Here is a 23,372-nt window from a genome sequence, read left to right as displayed (position 1 = left end):
ATTACATCTAATCCCCCATACCTACTCTATTACATCTAATCCCCCATACCTACTCTATTACATGTAATCCCCCATACCTACTCTATTACAGCTAATCACCCATACCTACTCTATTACATCTAATCCCCCATAACTACTCTATTATATCTAATCCCCCATACATACAACATGATGTCTAATCCAACGATACCTACTATATTATATCTAATCCCCCATTTCTACTCTATTATATCTAATCCCCCATATCTACTCTATTACATCTAATCCCCCATACCTACTCTATTACATCTAATCCCCCATACCTACTGTATTACATCTAATCCCCCATACCTACTCTATTACATCTAATCCCCCATACCTACTCTATTACATCTAATCCCCCATACCTACTCTATTACATCTAATCCCCCATACCTACTCTATTACATCTAATCCCCCATACCTACTCTATTACATCTAATCCCCCATATCTACTCTATTATATCTAATCCCCCATACCTACTCTATTATATCTAATCCCCCATACCTACTCTATTATGTCTAATCCCCCATACCTACTCTATTACATCTAATCCCCCATACCTACTCTATTACATCTAATCCCCCATACATACAACATGATGCCTAATCCCCCATACCTACTCTATTATATCTAATCCCCCATACCTACTCTATTATGTCTAATCCCCCATACCTACTACATGATGTCTAAAACCCCATACCTACTCTATTACATCTAATCCCCCATACCTACTCTATTATATCTAATCCCCCATATCTAATATATTACATCTAATCCCCCATACATACAACATGATGTCTAATCCAACGATACCTACTCTATTACATCTAATCCCCCATACCTACTCTATTACATGTAATCCCCCATACCTACTCTATTACAGCTAATCCCCCATACCTACTCTCTTACATCTAATCCCCCATACCTACTCTATTATATCTAATCCCCCATACATACAACATGATGTCTAATCCAACGATACCTACTATATTATATCTAATCCCCCATATCTACTCTATTATATCTAATCCCCCATATCTACTCTATTACATCTAATCCCCCATACCTACTCTATTACATATAATCCCCCATACCTACTCTATTACATCTAATCCCCCATACCTACTCTATTACATCTAATCCCCCATACCTACTCTATTACATCTAATCCCCCATACCTACTCTATTACATCTAATCCCCCATACCTACTCTATTACATCTAATCCCCCATACCTACTCTATTACATCTAATCCCCCATACCTACTCTATTACATCTAATCCCCCATATCTACTCTATTATATCTAATCCCCCATACCTACTCTATTATGTCTAATCCCCCATACCTACTCTATTACATCTAATCCCCCATACCTACTCTATTACATCTAATCCCCCATACATACAACATGATGCCTAATCCCCCATATCTACTCTATTATATCTACTCCCCCATAACTACTCTATTACATCTAATCCCCCATACCTACTCTATTATATCTAATCCCCCATATCTACTCTATTACATGTAATCCCCCATACCTACGCTATTACATCTACTCCCCCATACCTACTCTATTATATCTACTCCCCCATACCTACTCTATTATATCTAATCCCCCATACCTACTCTATTACAGCTAATCCCCATACCTACTCGATTACATCTAATCCCCCATACCTACTCTATTATATCTAATCCCCCATATCTACTCTATTACATCTAATCCCCCATACATACAACATGATGTCTATTCCAACGATACCTACTATATTATATCTAATCCCCCATATCTACTCTATTATATCTAATCCCCCATATCTACTCTATTACATCTAATCCCCCATACATACTACATGATGTCTAATCCAACGATACCTACTATATTATATCTAATCCCCCATATCTACTCTATTATATCTAATCCCCCATATCTACTCTATTACATCTAATCCCCCATACCTACTCTATTACATATAATCCCCCATACCTACTCTATTACATCTAATCCCCCATACCTACTCTATTACATCTAATCCCCCATACCTACTCTATTACATCTAATCCCCCATACCTACTCTATTACATCTAATCCCCCATACCTACTCTATTACATCTAATCCCCCATACCTACTCTATTACATCTAATCCCCATACCTACTCTATTACATCTAATCCCCCATACCTACTCTATTACATCTAATCCCCCATACCTACTCTATTACATCTAATCCCCCATATCTACTCTATTATATCTAATCCCCCATACCTACTCTATTACATCTAATCCCCCATACATACAACATGATGCCTAATCCCCCATATCTACTCTATTATATCTACTCCCCCATAACTACTCTATTACATCTAATCCCCCATACCTACTCTATTATATCTAATCCCCCATATCTACTCTATTACATGTAATCCCCCATACCTACGCTATTACATCTACTCCCCCATACCTACTCTATTATATCTACTCCCCCATACCTACTCTATTATATCTAATCCCCCATACCTACTCTATTACAGCTAATCCCCCATACCTACTCGATTACATCTAATCCCCCATACCTACTCTATTATATCTAATCCCCCATATCTACTCTATTACATCTAATCCCCCATACATACAACATGATGTCTATTCCAACGATACCTACTATATTATATCTAATCCCCCATATCTACTCTATTATATCTAATCCCCCATATCTACTCTATTACATCTAATCCCCCATACATACTACATGATGTCTAATCCAACAATACCTACTCTATTACATCTAATCCCCCATATCTACTCTATTACATCCAATCCCCCATACCTACTCTATTACATCTAATCCCCCATACCTACTCTATTATATCTAATCCCCCATACCTACTCTATTATGTCTAATCCCCCATACCTACTACATGATGTCTAAAACCCCATACCTACTCTATTACATCTAATCCCCCATACCTACTCTGTTACATCTAATCCCCCATACCTACTCTATTACATCCAATCCCCCATACCTACTCTATTACATCTAATCCCCCATACCTACTCTATTATATCTAATCCCCCATACCTACTCTATTATGTCTAATCCCCCATACCTACTACATGATGTCTAAAACCCCATACCTACTCTATTACATCTAATCCCCCATACCTACTCTATTATACCTACTCTATTACATGTAATCCCCCATACCTACTCTATTACATCTAATCCCCCATACCTACTCTATTATATCTAATCTCCCATACCTAATCTATTATATCTAATCTCCCATACCTACTCTATTATATCTAATCCCCCATACCTAATCTATTACATCTAATCCCCCATACCTACTCTATAACATCTAATCCCCCATACCTACTCTATAATACCTAATCCCCCATACCTACTCTATTACATCTAATCCCCCATACCTACTCTATTATATCTAATCCCCCATATCTAATCTTTTACATCTAATCCCCCATACATACAACATGATGTCTAATCCAACGATACCTACTATATTATATCTAATCCCCCATACCTACTTTATTATATCTAATCCCCCATATCTACTCTATTACATCTAATCCCCCATACATACTACATGATGTCAAATCCAACAATACCTACTATATTACATCTAATCCCCCATATCTATTCTATTACATCTAATCCCCCATACCTACTCTATTACATCTAATCCCCCATACCTACTCTATTACAGCTAATCCCCCATACCTACTCTATTACAGCTAATCCCCCATACCTACTCTATTACATCTAATCCCCCATACCTACTCTATTACATCTAATCCCGCATACCTACTCTATTACATCTAATCCCCCATACCTACTCTATTACATCTAATCCCCCATACCTACTCTATTACATCTAATCCCCCATACCTACTCTATTACATCTAATCCCCCATACCTACTCTATTACATCTAATCCCCCATACCTACTCTATTACATCTAATCCCCCATACCTACTCTATTACATCTAATCCCCCATACCTACTCTATTACATCTAATCCCCCATACCTACCCTATTACATCTAATCCGCCATACCTACTCTATTACATCTAATCCCCCATACCTACTCTATTACATCTAATCCCCCATATCTACTCTATTACATCTAATCCCCCATATCTACTCTATTATATCTAATCCCCCATACCTACTCTATTATATCTAATCCCCCATACCTACTCTATTATGTATAATCCCCCATACCTACTCTATTACATCTAATCCCCCATACCTACTCTATTACATCTAATCCCCCATACATACAACATGATGTCTAATCCCCCATATCTACTCTATTATATCTACTCCCCCATAACTACTCTATTACAGCTAATCCCCCATACCTACTCTATTACATCTAATCCCCCATACCTACTCTATTATATCTTATCCCCCATATCTACTCTATTACATCTAATACCCATACATACAACATGATGTCTAATCCAATGATACCTACTATATTATATCTAATCCCCCATATCTACTCTATTATATCTAATCCCCCATATCTACTCTATTACATCTAATCCCCCATACATACTACATGATGTATAATCCAACAATACCTACTCTATTACATCTAATCCCCCATACCTACTCTACTATATCTAATCCCCCATATCTACTCTATTACATGTAATCCCCCATACCTACGCTATTACATCTCCTCCCCCATACCTACTCTATTATATCTACTCCCCCATACCTACTCTATTACATCTAATCCCCCATACCTACTCTATTATATCTAATCCCCCATATCTACTCTATTACATCTAATCCCCCATACATACTACATGATGTCAAATCCAACAATACCTACTATATTACATCTAATCCCCCATATCTACTCTATTACATCTAATCCCCCATACCTACTCTATTACATCTAATCCCCCATACCTACTCTATTACATCTAATCCCCCATACCTACTCTATTACAGCTAATCCCCCATACCTACTCTATTACAGCTAATCCCCCATACCTACTCTATTATATCTAATCCCCCATATCTACTCTATTACATCTAATCCCCCATACCTACTCTATTACATCTAATCCCCCATACCTACTCTATTACATCTAATCCCCCATACCTACTCTATTATATCTAATCCCCCATACATACAACATGATGTCTAATCCAACGATACCTACTATATTATATCTAATCCCACATATCTACTCTATTATATCTAATCCCCCATATCTACTCTATTACATCTAATCCCCCATACCTACTCTATTACATCTAATCCCCCATACCTACTCTATTACATCTAATCCCCCATACCTACTCTATTACATCTAATCCCCCATACCTACTCTATTACATCTAATCCCCCATACCTACTCTATTACATCTAATCCCCCATACCTACTCTATTACATCTAATCCCCCATACCTACTTTATTACATCTAATCCCCCATACCTACTTTATTACATCTAATCCCCCATACCTACTCTATTACATCTAATCCCCCATATCTACTCTATTATATCTAATCCCCCATACCTACTCTATTATATCTAATCCCCCATACCTACTCTATTATGTCTAATCCCCCATACCTACTAAATGATGTCTAAAACCCCATACCTACTCTATTACATCTAATCCCCCATACCTACTCTATTATACCTACTCTATTACATGTAATCCCCCATACCTACTCTATTACATCTAATCCCCCATACCTACTCTATTATAACTACTCCCCCATACCTACTCTATAATACCTAATCCCCCATACCTACTCTATTACATCTAATCCCCCATAGATACTACATGATGTCTAATCCAACAATACCTACTCTATTACAGCTAATCCCCCATACCTACTCTATTATATCTAATCCCCCATTTCTACTCTATTACATCTAATCCCCCATACATACTACATTATGTCTAATCCAACAATAACTACTCTATTACATCTAATCCCCCATACCTACTCTATTACATCTAATCCCCCATACCTACTCTATTACATCTAATCCCGCATACCTACTCTATTACATCTAATCCCCCATACCTACTCTATTATATCTAATCCCCCATACCTACTCTATTATGTCTAATCCTCCATACCTACTCTATTACGTCTAATCCCCATACCTACTCTATTACATCTAATCCCCCATATCTACTCTATTACATCTAATCCCCCATACATACTACATGATGTCTAATCCAACAATACCTACTCTATTACATCTAATCCCCCATATCTACTCTATTACATCTAATCCCCCATACCTACTCTATTAGATCTAATCCCCAATACCTACTCTATTACATCTAATCCCCCATACCTACTATATTACCTCTAATCCCCCATACCTACTCTATTACATCTAATCCCCCATACCTACTCTATTATATCTAATCCCCCATACCTACTCTATTATATCTAATCCCCCATACTTACTCTATTATGTCTAATCCCCCATACCTACTCTATTACATCTAATCCCCCATACCTACTCTATTACATGTAATCCCCCATACCTACTCTATTACATCTAATCCCCCATACCTACTCTATTATATCTAATCCCCCATATCTACTCTATTACATCTAATCCCCCATACATACAACATGATGTCTAATCCAACGATACCTACTATATTATATCTAATCCCCCATATCTACTCTATTATATCTAATCCCCCATATCTACTCTGATACATCTAATCCCCCATACATACTACATTATGTCTAATCCAACAATACCTACTCTATTACATCTAATCCCCCATATATACTCTATTACATCTAATCCCCCATACCTACTCTATTACATGTAATCCCCCATACCTACTCTATTACATCTAATCCCCCATACCTACTTTATTACATCTAATCCCCCATACCTACTCTATTACATCTAATCCCCCATACCTACTCTATTACATCTAATCCCCCATACCTACTCTATTACATCTAATCCCCCATACCTACTCTATTACATCTAATCCCCCATACCTACTCTATTACAGCTAATCCCCCATACCTACTCTATTACATCTAATCCCCCATACCTACTCTATTATATCTAATCTCCCATATCTACTCTATTAAATCTAATCCCCCATACATACAACATGGTGTCTAATCCAACGATACCTACTATATTATATCTAATCCCCCATATCTACTCTATTATATCTAATCCCCCATATCTACTCTATTACATCTAATCCCCAATACATACTACATGATGTCTAATCCAACAATACCTACTCTATTACATCTAATCCCCCCTACCTACTCTATTACATCTAATCCTCCATACCTACTCTATTACATCTAATCCCCCGTACCTACTCTATTACATCTAATCCCCCATACCTACTCTATTACATCTAATCCCCCATACCTACTCTATTACATCTAATCCCCCATACCTACTCTATTATACCTACTCTATTATATCTAATCCCCCATATCTACTCTATTACATATAATCCCCCATACCTACTCTATTATCTCTAATCCACCATACCTACTCTATTACATCTAATCCCCCATAACTACTCTATTATACCTACTCTATTATATCTACTCCCCCATACCTACTCTATTACATCTAATCCCCCATACCTACTCTATTACATCTAATCTCCCATACCTACTCTATTATACCTACTCTATTATATCTAATCCTCCATACCTACTCTATTACATCTAATCCCCCATACCTACTCTATTACATCTAATCCCCCATACCTACTCTATTACATCTAATCCCCCATACCTACTCTATTACATCTAATCCCCCATACCTACTCTATTACATCTAATCCCCCATACCTACTCTATTACATCTAATCTCCCATACCTACTCTATTATACCTACTCTATTATATCTAATCCTCCATACCTACTCAATTACATCTAATCCCCCATACCTACTCTATTACATCTAATCCCCCATACCTACTCTATTACATCTAATCCCCCATACCTACTCTATTACATCTAATCCCCCATACCTACTCTATTATGTCTAATCCCCCATACCTACCCTATTACATCTAATCCCCCATACCTACTCTATTACATCTAATCCCCCATACATACAACATGATGCCTAATCCCCCATATCTACTCTATTATATCTACTCCCCCATAACTACTCTATTACATCTAATCCCCCATACCTACTCTATTATATCTAATCCCCCATATCTACTCTATTACATGTAATCCCCCATACCTACGCTATTACATCTACTCCCCCATACCTACTCTATTATATCTACTCCCCCATACCTACTCTATTATATCTAATCCCCCATACCTACTCTATTACAGCTAATCCCCCATACCTACTCGATTACATCTAATCCCCCATACCTACTCTATTATATCTAATCCCCCATATCTACTCTATTACATCTAATCCCCCATACATACAACATGATGTCTAATCCAACGATACCTACTCTATTACATCTAATCCCCCATACCTACTCTATTACATCTAATCCCCCATACCTACTCTATTACATCTAATCCCCCATACCTACTCTATTACATCTAATCCCCCATACCTACTCTATTACATCTAATCCCCCATACCTACTCTATTACAGCTAATCCCCCATACCTACTCTATTACATCTAATCCCCCATACCTACTCTATTATATCTAATCTCCCATATCTACTCTATTAAATCTAATCCCCCATACATACAACATGGTGTCTAATCCAACGATACCTACTATATTATATCTAATCCCCCATATCTACTCTATTACATCTAATCCCCAATAAATACTACATGATGTCTAATCCAACAATACCTACTCTATTACATCTAATCCCCCATATCTACTCTATTACATCTAATCCCCCCTACCTACTCTATTACATCTAATCCTCCATACCTACTCTATTACATCTAATCCCCCATACCTACTCTATTATACCTACTCTATTATATCTAATCCCCCATATCTACTCTATTACATATAATCCCCCATACCTACTCTATTATACCTACTCTATTATATCTACTCCCCCATACATACTCTATTATATCTAATCCCCCATATCTACTCTATTACATCTAATCCCCCATACCTACTCTATTATATCGAATCCCCCATACCTACTCTATTACATATAATCCCCCATACCTACTCTATTATCTCTAATCCACCATACCTACTCTATTACATCTAATCCCCCATAACTACTCTATTATACCTACTCTATTATATCTACTCCCCCATACATACTCTATTATATCTAATCCCCCATATCTACTATATTACATCTAATCCCCCATACCTACTCTATTATATCGAATCCCCCATATCTACTCTATTATATCTAATCCCCCATATCTACTCTATTACATCTAATCCCCCATACATACTACATTATGTCTAATCCAACAATACCTACTCTATTACATCTAATCCCCCATACCTACTCTATTACATCTAATCCCCCATACCTACTCTATTACATCTAATCCCCCATACCTACTCTATTACATCTAATCCCCCATACCTACTCTATTACATCTAATCCCCCATACCTACTCTATTACATCTAATCCCCCATACCTACTCTATTACATCTAATCCCCCATACCTACTCTATTACATCTAATCCCCCATACCTACTCTATTACATCTAATCCCCCATACCTACTTAATTACATCTAATCCCCCATACCTACTCTATTACATCTAATCCCCCATACCTACTCTATTATATCTAATCCCCCATACCTACTCTATTACATCTAATCCCCCATACCTACTCTATTACATCTAATCCCCAATATCTACTCTATTACATCTAATCCCCCATACCTACTCTATTACATCTAATCCCCCATACCTACTCTATTACATCTAATCCCCCATACATACTACATGTCTAATCCAACAATACCTACTCTATTACATCTAATCCCCCATACCTACTCTATTACATCTAATCCCCCATATCTACTCTATTATATCTAATCCCCCATACCTACTCTATTATATCGAATCCCCCATACCTACTCTATTATATCTAATCCCCCATATCTACTCTATTATATCTACTCCCCAATATCTACTCTATTATATCTAATCCCCAATACCTACTATATCTAATCCCTCATACCTACTACATGATGTCTAATCCCCCATAACTACTCTGTTAGATCTAATCCCCCATACCTACTCTATTATACCTACTCTATTATATCTAATCCCCCATACCTACTCTATTACATCTAATCCCCCATATCTACTCTATTACATCTAATCCCCCATACCTACTCTATTACATCTAATCCCCCATATCTACTAGATTATATCTAATCCCCCATATCTACTAGAAGTACTGCAGGTGACTTTGCTTTGTTATTTTCAAATCATATGTTATTCTCTCACCAGTGGGAAATGAATTGGAACAGTCCTGTCCTGTTGTATTAATCTATTAAAAGTCAACCTGTCTCACTGACTGAAAACATCATACATTAGTGGCATTGAGGCCAAGTGAAACACACACAAACACACAGGCAAGCACACACGCACTGTGGGGAGTCTTTATCTCAGCAGTAGGTTAAATCTGGTGAGGCTTCAAATATGAATAGCCATTAGTTGATATAAATGGTGTCTCCCCTGTGGTCTGTAGTTGCTCTGTTCTGCTCTACTATGCTCTGTTCTGCTCTGCTTTACTATGCTCTGTTCTGCTCTACTATGCTCTGTTCTGCTCTGCTTTACCATGCTCTGTTCTGCTCTACCATACTCTGTTCTGCTCTACCATGCTCTGTTCTGCTCTACTATGCTCTGTTCTGCTCTACTATGCTCTGTTCTGCTCTACTATGCTCTGTTCTGCTCTGCTCTGCTCTGTTCTGCTCTACCATGCTCTGTTCTGCTCTACCATGCTCTGTTCTGCTCTACCATGCTCTGTTCTGCTCTACCATGCTCTGTTCTGCTCTACCATGCTCTGTTCTGCTCTACCATGCTCTGTTCTGCTCTACTATGCTCTGTTCTGCTCTACTATGCTCTGTTCTGCTCTGCTCTGTTCTGCTCTACCATGCTCTGTTCTGCTCTGTTCTGCTCTACCATGTTCTGTTCTGCTCTGTTCTGCTCTACCGTGCTCTATTCTGCTCTACCGTGCTCTGTTCTGCTCTACCGTGCTCTGTTCTGCTCTACTGTGCTCTGTTCTGCTCTACTGTGCTCTGTTCTGCTCTACTATGCTCTGTTCTGCTCTGCTCTACTATGCTCTGTTCTGCTCTACTATGCTCTGTTCTGCTCTACCGTGCTCTGTTCTGCTCTACTATGCTCTGTTCTGCTCTACTATGCTCTGCTCTGTTCTGCTCTACTATGCTCTGTTCTGCTCTGTTCTGCTCTACTATGCTCCGTTCTGCTCTACTATGCTCTGTTCTGCTCTGTTCTGCTCTACTATGCTCTGTTCTGCTCTGTTCTGCTCTACTATGCTCTGTTCTGCTCTACTATGCTCCCCCATGCTCTGTTCTGCTCTACTATGCTCTGTTCTGCTCTACTATGCTCTGTTCTGCTCTGCTCTGTTCTGCATTACTATGCTCTGTTCTGCTCTACCGTGCTCTGTTCTGCTCTACTGTGCTCTGTTCTGCTCTACCATGCTCTGTTCTGCTCTACTATGCTCTGTTCTGCTCTACCGTGCTCTGTTCTGCTCTACCATGCTCTGTTCTGCTCTACTATGCTCTGTTCTGCTCTACTATGCTCTGTTCTGCTCTGCTCTGTTCTGCTCTACTATGCTCTGTTCTGCTCTGTTCTGCTCTACTATGCTCTGTTCTGCTCTGTTCTGCTCTACTATGCTCTGTTCTGCTCTACTATGCTCTGTTCTGCTCTACTATGCTCTGTTCTGCTCTGCTCTGTTCTGCTCTACTATGCTCTGTTCTGCTCTACTATGCTCTGTTCTGCTCTGCTCTGTTCTGCTCTACTATGCTCTGTTCTGCTCTGTTCTGCTCTACTATGCTCTGTTCTGCTCTGTTCTGCTCTACTATGCTCTGTTCTGCTCTACTATGCTCTGTTCTGCTCTACTATGCTCTGTTCTGCTCTACTATGCTCTGTTCTGCTCTGCTCTGTTCTGCTCTACTATGCTCTGTTCTGCTCTACTATGCTCTGTTCTGCTCTGCTCTGTTCTGCTCTACTATGCTCTGTTCTGCTCTGTTCTGCTCTACTATGCTCTGTTCTGCTCTGTTCTGCTCTACTATGCTCTGTTCTGCTCTACTATGCTCTGTTCTGCTCTGTTCTGCTCTACTATGCTCTGTTCTGCTCTGCTCTGTTCTGCTCTACTATGCTCTGTTCTGCTCTGTTCTGCTCTACTATGCTCTGTTCTGCTCTGTTCTGCTCTACTATGCTCTGTTCTGCTCTGCTCTGTTCTGCTCTACTATGCTCTGTTCTGCTCTGTTCTGCTCTACTATGCTCTGTTCTGCTCTGTTCTGCTCTACTATGCTCTGTTCTGCTCTGTTCTGCTCTACTATGCTCCGTTCTGCTCTACTATGCTCTGTTCTGCTCTGTTCTGCTCTACTATGCTCTGTTCTGCTCTGTTCTGCTCTACTATGCTCTGTTCTGCTCTACTATGCTCCCCCATGCTCTGTTCTGCTCTACTATGCTCTGTTCTGCTCTACTATGCTCTGTTCTGCTCTGCTCTGTTCTGCACTACTATGCTCTGTTCTGCTCTACCGTGCTCTGTTCTGCTCTACTGTGCTCTGTTCTGCTCTACCATGCTCTGTTCTGCTCTACTATGCTCTGTTCTGCTCTACCGTGCTCTGTTCTGCTCTACCATGCTCTGTTCTGCTCTACTATGCTCTGTTCTGCTCTACTATGCTCTGTTCTGCTCTGCTCTGTTCTGCTCTACTATGCTCTGTTCTGCTCTGTTCTGCTCTACTATGCTCTGTTCTGCTCTGTTCTGCTCTACTATGCTCTGTTCTGCTCTACTATGCTCTGTTCTGCTCTACTATGCTCTGTTCTGCTCTGCTCTGTTCTGCTCTACTATGCTCTGTTCTGCTCTACTATGCTCTGTTCTGCTCTGCTCTGTTCTGCTCTACTATGCTCTGTTCTGCTCTGTTCTGCTCTACTATGCTCTGTTCTGCTCTGTTCTGCTCTACTATGCTCTGTTCTGCTCTACTATGCTCTGTTCTGCTCTACTATGCTCTGTTCTGCTCTACTATGCTCTGTTCTGCTCTGCTCTGTTCTGCTCTACTATGCTCTGTTCTGCTCTACTATGCTCTGTTCTGCTCTGCTCTGTTCTGCTCTACTATGCTCTGTTCTGCTCTGTTCTGCTCTACTATGCTCTGTTCTGCTCTGTTCTGCTCTACTATGCTCTGTTCTGCTCTACTATGCTCTGTTCTGCTCTGTTCTGCTCTACTATGCTCTGTTCTGCTCTGCTCTGTTCTGCTCTACTATGCTCTGTTCTGCTCTGTTCTGCTCTACTATGCTCTGTTCTGCTCTGTTCTGCTCTACTATGCTCTGTTCTGCTCTGCTCTGTTCTGCTCTACTATGCTCTGTTCTGCTCTGTTCTGCTCTACTATGCTCTGTTCTGCTCTGTTCTGCTCTACTATGCTCTGTTCTGCTCTGTTCTGCTCTACTATGCTCTGTTCTGCTCTGTTCTGCTCTACTATGCTCTGTTCTGCTCTGTTCTGCTCTACTATGCTCTGTTCTGCTCTGTTCTGCTCTACTATGCTCCGTTCTGCTCTACTATGCTCTGTTCTGTTCTGCTCTGTTCTGCTCTACTATGCTCTGCTCTGCTCTGTTCTGCTCTGCTCTGCTCTACTATGCTCTGCTCTGCTCTACTATGCTCTGTTCTGTTCTGCTCTGTTCTGCTCTACTATGCTCTGCTCTGCTCTGTTCTGCTCTGTTCTGCTCTACTATGCTCTGCTCTGCTCTGTTCTGCTCTGTTCTGCTCTACTATGCTCTGTTCTGCTCTACTATGCTCTGTTCTGCTCTGTTCTGCTCTACTATGCTCTGTTCTGCTCTGTTCTGCTCTACTATGCTCTGTTCTGCTCTGTTCTGCTCTACTATGCTCCGTTCTGCTCTACTATGCTCTGTTCTGTTCTGCTCTGTTCTGCTCTACTATGCTCTGCTCTGCTCTGTTCTGCTCTGTTCTGCTCTACTATGCTCTGCTCTTAGGCCTTTTCTTCCCATGTGTTTTGAGACAGTTGAAGAAAAGCCATCTATAACATAGCCTTTATAGGCCTACACTATTCACTTAGAAACTTGAGTCCCATATGTTACTTCACAACCATACATTACACCTATCTAAACCACTAAGGAGAGGTGACACACAGTGAATGTTCCTGAGTGTCCGAGATGCAGTTTTGACTTAAATCTGCTTGAAAATCTATGGCAAGACCTGAAAATGATGGCTGTCTAGCAATGATCAACAACCAATTTTGACAGAGCTTGAAGAATTGTAAAAATAATAATGGACAAATGATGCACAATCCAGGTGTGGAAAGCTCTTAGAGGTTTACCCAGAAACACTCACCTCCGTTACCGCTGCAGGTGTGGAAAGCTCTTAGAGGTTTACCCAAAAACACTCACCTCTGTTACTGCTGCCAAAGATGATTCTAACATGTGTTGACTCAAGGGGTTGAATACTAATCTAATCAAGATATACAGTGCCTTGCAAAGGTATTCATCCCCCTTGGCATTTTTCCTATTTTGTTGCATTACAACCTGCAATTTAAATTGATTTTTATTTGGATTTCATGTAATGGACATACACAAAATAGTCCAAATTAGTGAAGTGAAAAAAATAACTTGTTTCAAAAAATTATATAAAATAAAATAAAATATGGAAAAGTGGTGTGTGCATATGTATTCGCCCCCTTTGCTTTGAAGCCCCTAAATAAGATCTGGTGCATCCAATTACCTTCAGAACTCACATAATTAGTTAAATAAAGTCCACCTGTGTGCAATCTAAGTGTCACATGATCTCAGTATATATAGCTGTTCTGAAAGGCCCCAGAGTCTGCAACACCACCAAGCAAGCGGCCCCATGAAGACCAAGGAGCTCTCCAAACAGGTCAGGGACAAAGTTGTGGAGATGTACAGATCGGGGTTGGGTTATAAAAAAAGAGATCAGAAACTTTGAACATCCAGCGGAGCGCCATTAAATCCATTATTAAAAAATGGAAAGAATATGGCACCACAACAAACCTGCCAAGAGAGGGCCGCCCACCAAAACTCACAAACCAGGCAAGGAGGGCATTAATCAGAGAGGCAACAAAGAGACCAAAGATAACCCTGAAGGAGCTGCAAAGCTCCTTAGCGGAGATTGGAGTATCTGTCCATAGGACCACTTTAAGCCGTACACTCCACAGAGCTGGGCTTTACGGAAGAGTTGCCAGACAAAAAACATTTTTTAGAAGAAAAAAAATAAGCAAACACATGTGGTGTTCGCCAAAAGGCATGTGGGAGACTCCCCAAACATATGGAAGAAGGTACTCTGGTCAGATGAAACTAAAATTGAGCTTTTTGGCCATCAAGAAAAACACTGTCTGGGCGCAAACCCAACACCTCTCATCACTCCAAGAACACCATCCCATGGTGGTTGGCAGCATCATGCTGTGGGGATGTTTTTCCATCGGCAGGGACTGGGAAATTGGTCAGAATTGAAGAAATGATGGATGGCGCTAAATACAGGGAAATCCTTGGGGGAAACCTGTTTCAGTCTTCCAGAGATTTGAGACTGGGACAGAGGTTCACCTTCCAGCAGGACAATGACCCTAAGCATACTGCTAAAGCAACACTTGAGTGGTTTAAGGGGAAACAGTTAAATGTCTTGGAATGGCCTAGTCAAAGCCCAGACCTCAATCCAATTGAGAATCTGTGATATTGATTAAAGATCGCTATACACCAGCGGAACCCATCCAACCTGAAGGAGCTGGAGCAGTTTTGCGGGCAAAAATCGCAGTGGCTAGATGTGCCAAGCTTATCGAGACATACCCCAAGAGACTTGCAGCTGTAACTTCTGCAAAAGGTGACTCTACCAAGTATTGAATTTGGGGGGTTGAATAGTTTAATGTTTTTTTGTCTTATTTCTTGTTTATTTCACAATAAAAAAAACTTCTTCAAAGTGTGTTGTGTAAATAAAATGATACAACATCCCCCAAAAAAATCCATTTTAATTCCAGGTTGTTCCAGACAACAAAATAGTAAAAAAGGCAAGGGGGTGAACACTTTCGCAAGCCCCTGTAGTACTAGTGTTTATTTATATACACATACACATATATATTTATATGCATACATACACACAGTACCAGTCAAAAGTTCAGACATACCTACTGATTCAAGGATTTTTCTTTATTTTTACTATTATCTACATTGTAGAATAATACTGAAGACATCAAAACTATGAAATAACACATATGGAATCATGTAGTAACCAAAAAAAGTGTTAAACAAATTATTCAAAGTTGCAGTACTCCATCACTCTCTCAAAAAGCCCTTACACAGCCTGGAGGTGTGTTGGGTCATTGTCATGTTGAAAAACAAATGATAGTCCCACTAAGTGCAAACCAGATGGGATGGCGTATCGCTGCAGAATGCTGTGGTAGCCATGCTAGTTAAGTACAGTGCCTTGCAAAAGTATTCGGCCCCCTTGAACTTTGCGACCTTTTGCCACATTTCAGGCTTCAAACATAAAGATATAAAACTGTATTTTTTTGTGAAGAATCAACAACAAGTGGGACACAATCATGAAGTGGAATGACATTTATTGGATATTTCAAACTTTTTTAACAAATCAAAAACTGAAAAATTGGGCGTGCAAAATTATTCAGCCCCTTTACTTTCAGTGCAGCAAACTCTCTCCAGAAGTTCAGTGAGGATCTCTGAATGATCCAATGTTGACCTAAATGACTAATGATGATAAATACAATCCACCTGTGTGTAATCAAGTCTCCGTATAAATGCACCTGCACTGTGATAGTCTCAGAGGTCCGTTAAAAGCGCAGAGAGCATCATGAAGAACAAGGAACACACCAGGCAGGTCCGAGATACTGTTGATAAGTTTAAAGCCGGATTTGGATACAAAAAGATTTCCCAAGCTTTAAACATCCCAAGGAGCATTGTGCAAGCGATAATATTGAAATGGAAGGAGTATCAGACCACTGCAAATCTACCAACACCTGGCCGTCCCTCTAAACTTTCAGCTCATACAAGGAGAAGACTGATCAGAGATGCAGCCAAGAGGCCCATGATCACTCTGGATGAACTGCAGAGATCTACAGCTGAGGTGGGAGACTCTGTCCATAGGACAACAATCAGTCGTATATTGCACAAATCTGGCCTTTATGGAAGAGTGGCAAGAAGAAAGCCATTTCTTAAAGATATCCATAAAAAGTGTTGTTTAAAGTTTGCCACAAGCCACCTGGGAGACACACCAAACATGTGGAAGAAGGTGCTCTGGTCAGATGAAACCAAAATTGAACTTTTTGGCAACAATGCAAAACGTTATGTTTGGCGTAAAAGCAACACAGCTGAACACACCATCCCCACTGTCAAACATGGTGGTGGCAGCATCATGGTTTGGGCCTGCTTTTCTTCAGCAGGGACAGGGAAGATGGTTAAAATTGATGGGAAGATTGATGGAGCCAAATATAGGACCATTCTGGAAGAAAACCTGATGGAGTCTGCAAAAGACCTGAGACTGGGACGGAGATTTGTCTTCCAACAAGACAATGATCCAAAACATAAAGCAAAATCTACAATGGAATGGTTCAAAAATAAACATATCCAGGTGTTAGAATGGCCAAGTCAAAGTCCAGACCTGAATCCAATCGAGAATCTGTGGAAAGAACTGAAAACTGCTGTTCACAAATGCTCTCCATCCAACCTCACTGAGCTCGAGCTGTTTTGCAAGGACGAATGGGAAAAAATTTCAGTCTCTCGATATGCAAAACTGATAGAGACATACCCCAAGCGACTTACAGCTGTAATCGCAGCAAAAGGTGGCGCTACAAAGTATTAACTTAAGGGGGCTGAATAATTTTGCACGCCCAATTTTTCAGTTTTTGATTTGTTAAAAAAGTTTGAAATATCCAATAAATGTCGTTCCACTTCATGATTGTGTCCCACTTGTTGTTGATTCTTCACAAAAAAATACAGTTTTATATCTTTATGTTTGAAGCCTGAAATGTGGCAAAAGGTCGCAAAGTTCAAGGGGGCCGAATACTTTCGCAAGGCACTGTATGTCTTGAATTGTAAATAAATCACAGTGTCACCAACAAAGCACCCCCACACCATCACACCTCCTCCTCCATGCTTCACGGTGGGAACCACATAGGCGGAGATGATCTGTTCATCTACTCTGCATCTCACAAAGACACAGCGGTTGGAACCAAAAATCTCAAGTTTGGACTCATTAGACCAAAGAACACATTTCCACCGGTCTAATGCCCATTGCCCGTGTTTCTTGGCCCAAGCAAGTCTCTTCTTATTATTGGTGTCCTTTAGTAGTGGTTTCTTTGCAGCAATTCGACCATGAAGGCCTGATTCACGCAGTCTCCTCTGAACAGTTGATGTTGAAATGTGTCTTTTACTTGAACTCTGTGAAGCATTTATTTGGGGTGAAATCTGAGGCTGGTAACTCTAAGGAACTTATCCTTTGCAGCAGAGGTAACTCTGGGTCTTCCTTTCCTGTGGCAGTCCTCATGAGAGCCAGTTTCATCAGAGCGCTTGATGGTTTTTGTGACTGTACTTGAAGAAACTTTCAAAGTTCTTGAAAGTTTTCCAAATTAACTGACCATGTCTTAAAGTAATGATGGACTGTCATTTCTCTTTGCTTATCTGAGCTGTTATTGTCATAAAATGGACTTGGTCTTTTACCAAATAGGGCTATCTTCTGTATACCACCCCTACCTTGTCACAACACAACTGATTGGCTCAAAAACATTAAGGAAAGAAATTCCAAAGATTAACTTTTAACAAGGCACACCTGCTAATTGAAATGCATTCCAGGTTACTACCTCATGAAGTTGGTTGAGAGAATGCCAAGAGTGGCATCAAGGCAAAGGGTGGATACTTTGAAGAAACTCAAATATAAAATATATTTTGATTTGTTTAACACTTTTTTTGGTTACTACATGATTCCATGTGTTATTTCATAGTTTTGATGTCTTCACTATTATTCTACAATGTAGAAAATAGTAAAAAAATAAATAAAGAAAAACCCTTGAATGAGTAGATGTTCTAAAACTTTTGACTGGCACTATATATTTTTTATTTTTTATTTTGTGTAGATTTGTTGACGGGGAAAAAAGACAGTTAAATAAATTTTAATCCCAGTTTGTAACAACATAATATGAAAAATCAAGGCGTGTGAATACTTTCTGAAGACCAAGTATGTCTCCAGTGAAAATCTCACTTTTTTTTTTTTTTACCTTTATTTATCTAGGCAAGTCAGTTAAGAACAAATTCTTATTTTCAATGAGGGCCTAGGAACAGTGGGTTAACTGCCTTGTTCAGGGGCAGAACGACAGATTCGTACCTTGTCAGCTTGGGGATTTGAACCTTCCGGTTACTAGTCCAACGCTCTAACCACTAGGCTACCCTGCCGCACTTACAAAAGTTAATATTCTGTTAACTCATAGCCAAATACTGTTGTTGACTCACCTTATTGTCTTATTTGTGGCCAAAGCATAAATAAAATTTTAAAAAACACCTCAAACGTGTATCTCAATATTGTATACTACTCTCATAAAGTACATTTTGGTTTCAAAACTATAAGTCCTACAAACACATACTTAGAAAGGTGTGAACTACAGAATTCAGATAAAGGTCTCAGAAACTACTATAGATGTTGTTGCTTTTTCTCAGGGGTGAAGGGGGGGGGGGATAAGAGATTTAAAAGTCTTGATTGGTGACATATTTTATCTCCAATTACTGTTCTAAAATGATATTTTTGTGCAACATTTTGTTGTTTACATTTTTCCTTACCTAATGGTGGTGCTCTAAACATGCATAAATTCCCTTAGGAACACAATTTAAAAGCACAGGGCTTGTGAAAAGTGTGTTTTTTGTCTTACAGGATTGATAAACACTGAGTGGACAAAACATTAATAACACCTTGAGTTGCATTTGTATGACATTGCCAGCAGTAAGATTTGATTTCCAAAAAGACTAGACCTGTCGTTTTCAAATGATATGTCACTTTCTATTTAAAAAATAGAAATAATTATGATGGGGGGGTACCCCCCCCCAAACTCAAATCAACCACTCAGAGTTTAACAGAATTTATAAACATACTTAATTAACATACCATTTTTTTGGAAGGAAAACTATTTCATTGATATTGTAAGTAATTATAGGTCATATTTCATAGACATCTGGAAACACTGGACAGTTACTTTAAATCAATAGCATTCCACAGTGCCTTGTCCTGCATCTCTCTCTGTGAAGAGTTAACCGATCCATTCTTCTCTTCCAGGAGAGGACATTAAAGGCATAGTGGTGTGTGTGTGTTCCAGGAGAAGAGAGGACATATCAAAGCTATGGTTCCCAGTGCTGAGTGATCTACAGTCTAAAAATAGCAACATGCAGCAGAATGGACTGGTGGAGCTATTTACAGTCAGTCAGTGCCTGCCTGCTTCTCTGCCTGCCCGCCTTTCTGCCTGCTTCTCTGCACTGTTGGAGCTAGGAACACAAGCATTTCGCGACACCCGTAATAACATCTACATGTGACCAATAAAATGTGATTAGATTTGACTGCCTGCCTGCCTCTGCCTCTCTGCCTCTCTGACTGCCTGCCTCTCTGACTGCCTGCCTCTCTGCCTCTCTGACTGCCTGCCTGTCTGGACTGCCTGCCTCTCTGGACTGCCTGCCTCTCTGGACTGCCTGCCTCTCTGGACTGCCTGCCTCTCTGGACTGCCTGCCTCTCTAGACTGCCTGCCCCTCTGGACTGCCTGCCCCTCTGGACTGCCTGCCTCTCTGACTGCCTGCCTCTCTGGCTCTCTGGACTGCCTGCCTCTCTGGACTGCCTGCCTCTCTGACTGCCTGCATCTGCTTCTCTGCCTGCCTGCATCTGCTTCTCTGCCTGCCTGCCTCTCTGACTGCCTGCCTCTCTGACTGCCTGCCTCTCTGCTTCTCTGACTAGCTGCATATACCAATCATCAAGCATCTTACAATTACATCTGGACACACAACATGACTGAATAGCGTTCTGTTCTCAACGTCTGTCTGTGAGGTGTTTCTCGTTCATTTCAACCTGTAGGAGTTGAAATTATGCTTTGATGTAGCCACGACCAGACCAGGTGAATGCCTGAGTCATGTAGGGTTATTTGAGAGAGGACAAGGAGGGAGAACTAAACGGTTGTTGTTGTTTTTTTTACATTTGAGCGGGGCCATGATCAGGTAGGACATGGGCTATGTGATGATATCACAACTTACTGTACACATATAACAAGTCACGGCTCCTCATGGTCAAGTCCCCTTTACATTCTAATGAAGATGTAATGTCATTAGGAAATAAAACATGTATTTTGTGGACATAGATAAACATATAGGCCTAGGCTAGTTTAAAGGAATGTATAAATTCATCGTAGGTCTGTATTAATAACGGGAAACCATCCATCCAATTGACAGTGATGACCATACATGGTTTATTGGCACTTTGTAACAAATGACTCGCATGGGTGCTAATATGCTATTATTCGATAATAATTCAATTAAATTCATAGCCTTAATTCTGAAATTCTATTCACCGCATTGCTCGGGTATGAACATAATTAATACAATAAAATAAATATAAGAGGGTCGAAATATGTCCTTGTAATTTGCTGCCATTTTCTACTACATCCACTGAAAATCATGTGGATAGCCTATAAATCAATATTCACCGCAAGGATTTTGACGCACAACATTTAAATCCAGGGCCCCGATATTATGACAGAATTTGAAGCAAGATCATTGAGCGTCCAGTCAAAAACCCGCAAGGAGCCATGATGTCCCGGTATTTCTACCGAGCGGCAGGGCAACCGTGCACTTCACATTCTTACCGTTCTGCGAGGAGACCGAATGCAGCATCAATACTCCAATGAACGCCACCGAAACCGACATAATTTCGGCACTTCGTTTTCCAGGTAGCATCGACTCGGGTGGTAGATGCCGGTAATATGGATAGTGGTGGTGTGGAGTGGGGAGACCAGGTTACCGGGTAGATATCAATCTGACCGAAGGAAGCTTCCTCTAATACTCCAATCGGGTCACGCAAAAACCGCGGCGCGCTCGCTCAACCGTCGAGTGCATGACGCCACGCCACCTGTGCAGTGGCGGTGCGTGGTGATGAAATCACTCGAAGGAACCACCTTTCTCCTCGGTTAGTGCTATCTGGGATCCCTGGTACGTCCCTATCCTAAATCCTAACCGTAAAACCCTTACCTTAACCACAATCCCTACCAAACACTAACCATTTTACTTTTCAACTTCAATTGGGAAGGGACCCTTTCTCATCTGCGGTGGCAAATCTCGCGAGATTACATTTTGTAGGCTGCATGGATAGAAGAATATATGTTGGTTGCTGTGTACACTACAGTGTAGGATAATTATCATTTAGTACATCTCTATAGGGCTTTTTCATAGAATCTGAAAGACAGAGGACAGTTCAGATGGGAATATCATGCCTTGCAAGTTATTTAGAAGCCACCCTTATCATTACGGTCGTTCAATAAAAAAATAGTAGATTTAGAATAGAATAGATTAGAAGCATATAGCCTAGAATAGAATACAATAGGTCATGTGACATGACGTATTGGTAGGTAAGTCGCTTTGGATAGAAGCATCTGCTAAATGGCATATATGTTCAGCAGCCAGCTACCTGGTTCAATGCTACCTGGTTCAATGCTACCTGGTTCAATGCTACCTTGTTCAATGCTACCTGGTTCAATTCTACCTGGTTCAATTCTACCTGGTTCAATGCTACCTGGTTCAATTCTACCTGGTTCAATTCTACCTGGTTCAATGCTACCTGGTTCAATTCTACCTGGTTCAATTCTACCTGGTTCAATGCTACCTGGTTCATTTCTACCTGGTTCAATGCTACCTGGTTCAATTCTACCTGGTTCAATGTTACTTGGTTCAATTCTACCAGGTTCAATGCTACCTGGTTCAATTCTACCTGGTTAAATTCTACCTGGTTCATTTCTACCTGGTTCAATGCTACCTGGTTCAATGCTACCTAGTTCAATTCTACTTGGTTCAATTCTACTTGGTTCAAATCTACCTGGTTCAATGCTACCTGGTTCATTTCTATCTGGTTCATTTCTACCTGGTTCAATGCTACCTGGT

At 40.2% G+C, this 23,372-nt stretch overlaps 1 protein-coding gene across 2 annotated transcripts in view; it reads right to left on the bottom strand.

Annotated features, from left to right (window-relative positions):
- The window catches only part of LOC110500839 (neuroplastin), an 89,098-nt gene extending 66,556 nt beyond the window's left edge, over positions 1-22,542 (bottom strand). The window contains exon 1 of one of the 2 annotated variants that reach the window (XM_090213538.1): positions 22,085-22,542. In XM_090213538.1, coding sequence (XP_090069664.1) covers positions 22,085-22,175 — 91 coding nt within the window. In that variant the 5' untranslated portion in view covers positions 22,176-22,542. The remainder of the gene's footprint in view (positions 1-22,084) is intronic. The other variant, XM_036960449.2, reaches the window with a different exon arrangement.
- Positions 22,543-23,372: the final 830 nt, after the last annotated feature.

The sequence above is a fragment of the Oncorhynchus mykiss genome, chromosome 2 (assembly GCF_057628025.1).
Source record: "Oncorhynchus mykiss isolate SJ-2025 chromosome 2, ASM5762802v1, whole genome shotgun sequence".
NCBI lineage: Eukaryota > Metazoa > Chordata > Actinopteri > Salmoniformes > Salmonidae > Oncorhynchus > Oncorhynchus mykiss.
This window is presented reverse-complemented; position numbering and strand designations above follow the sequence as displayed.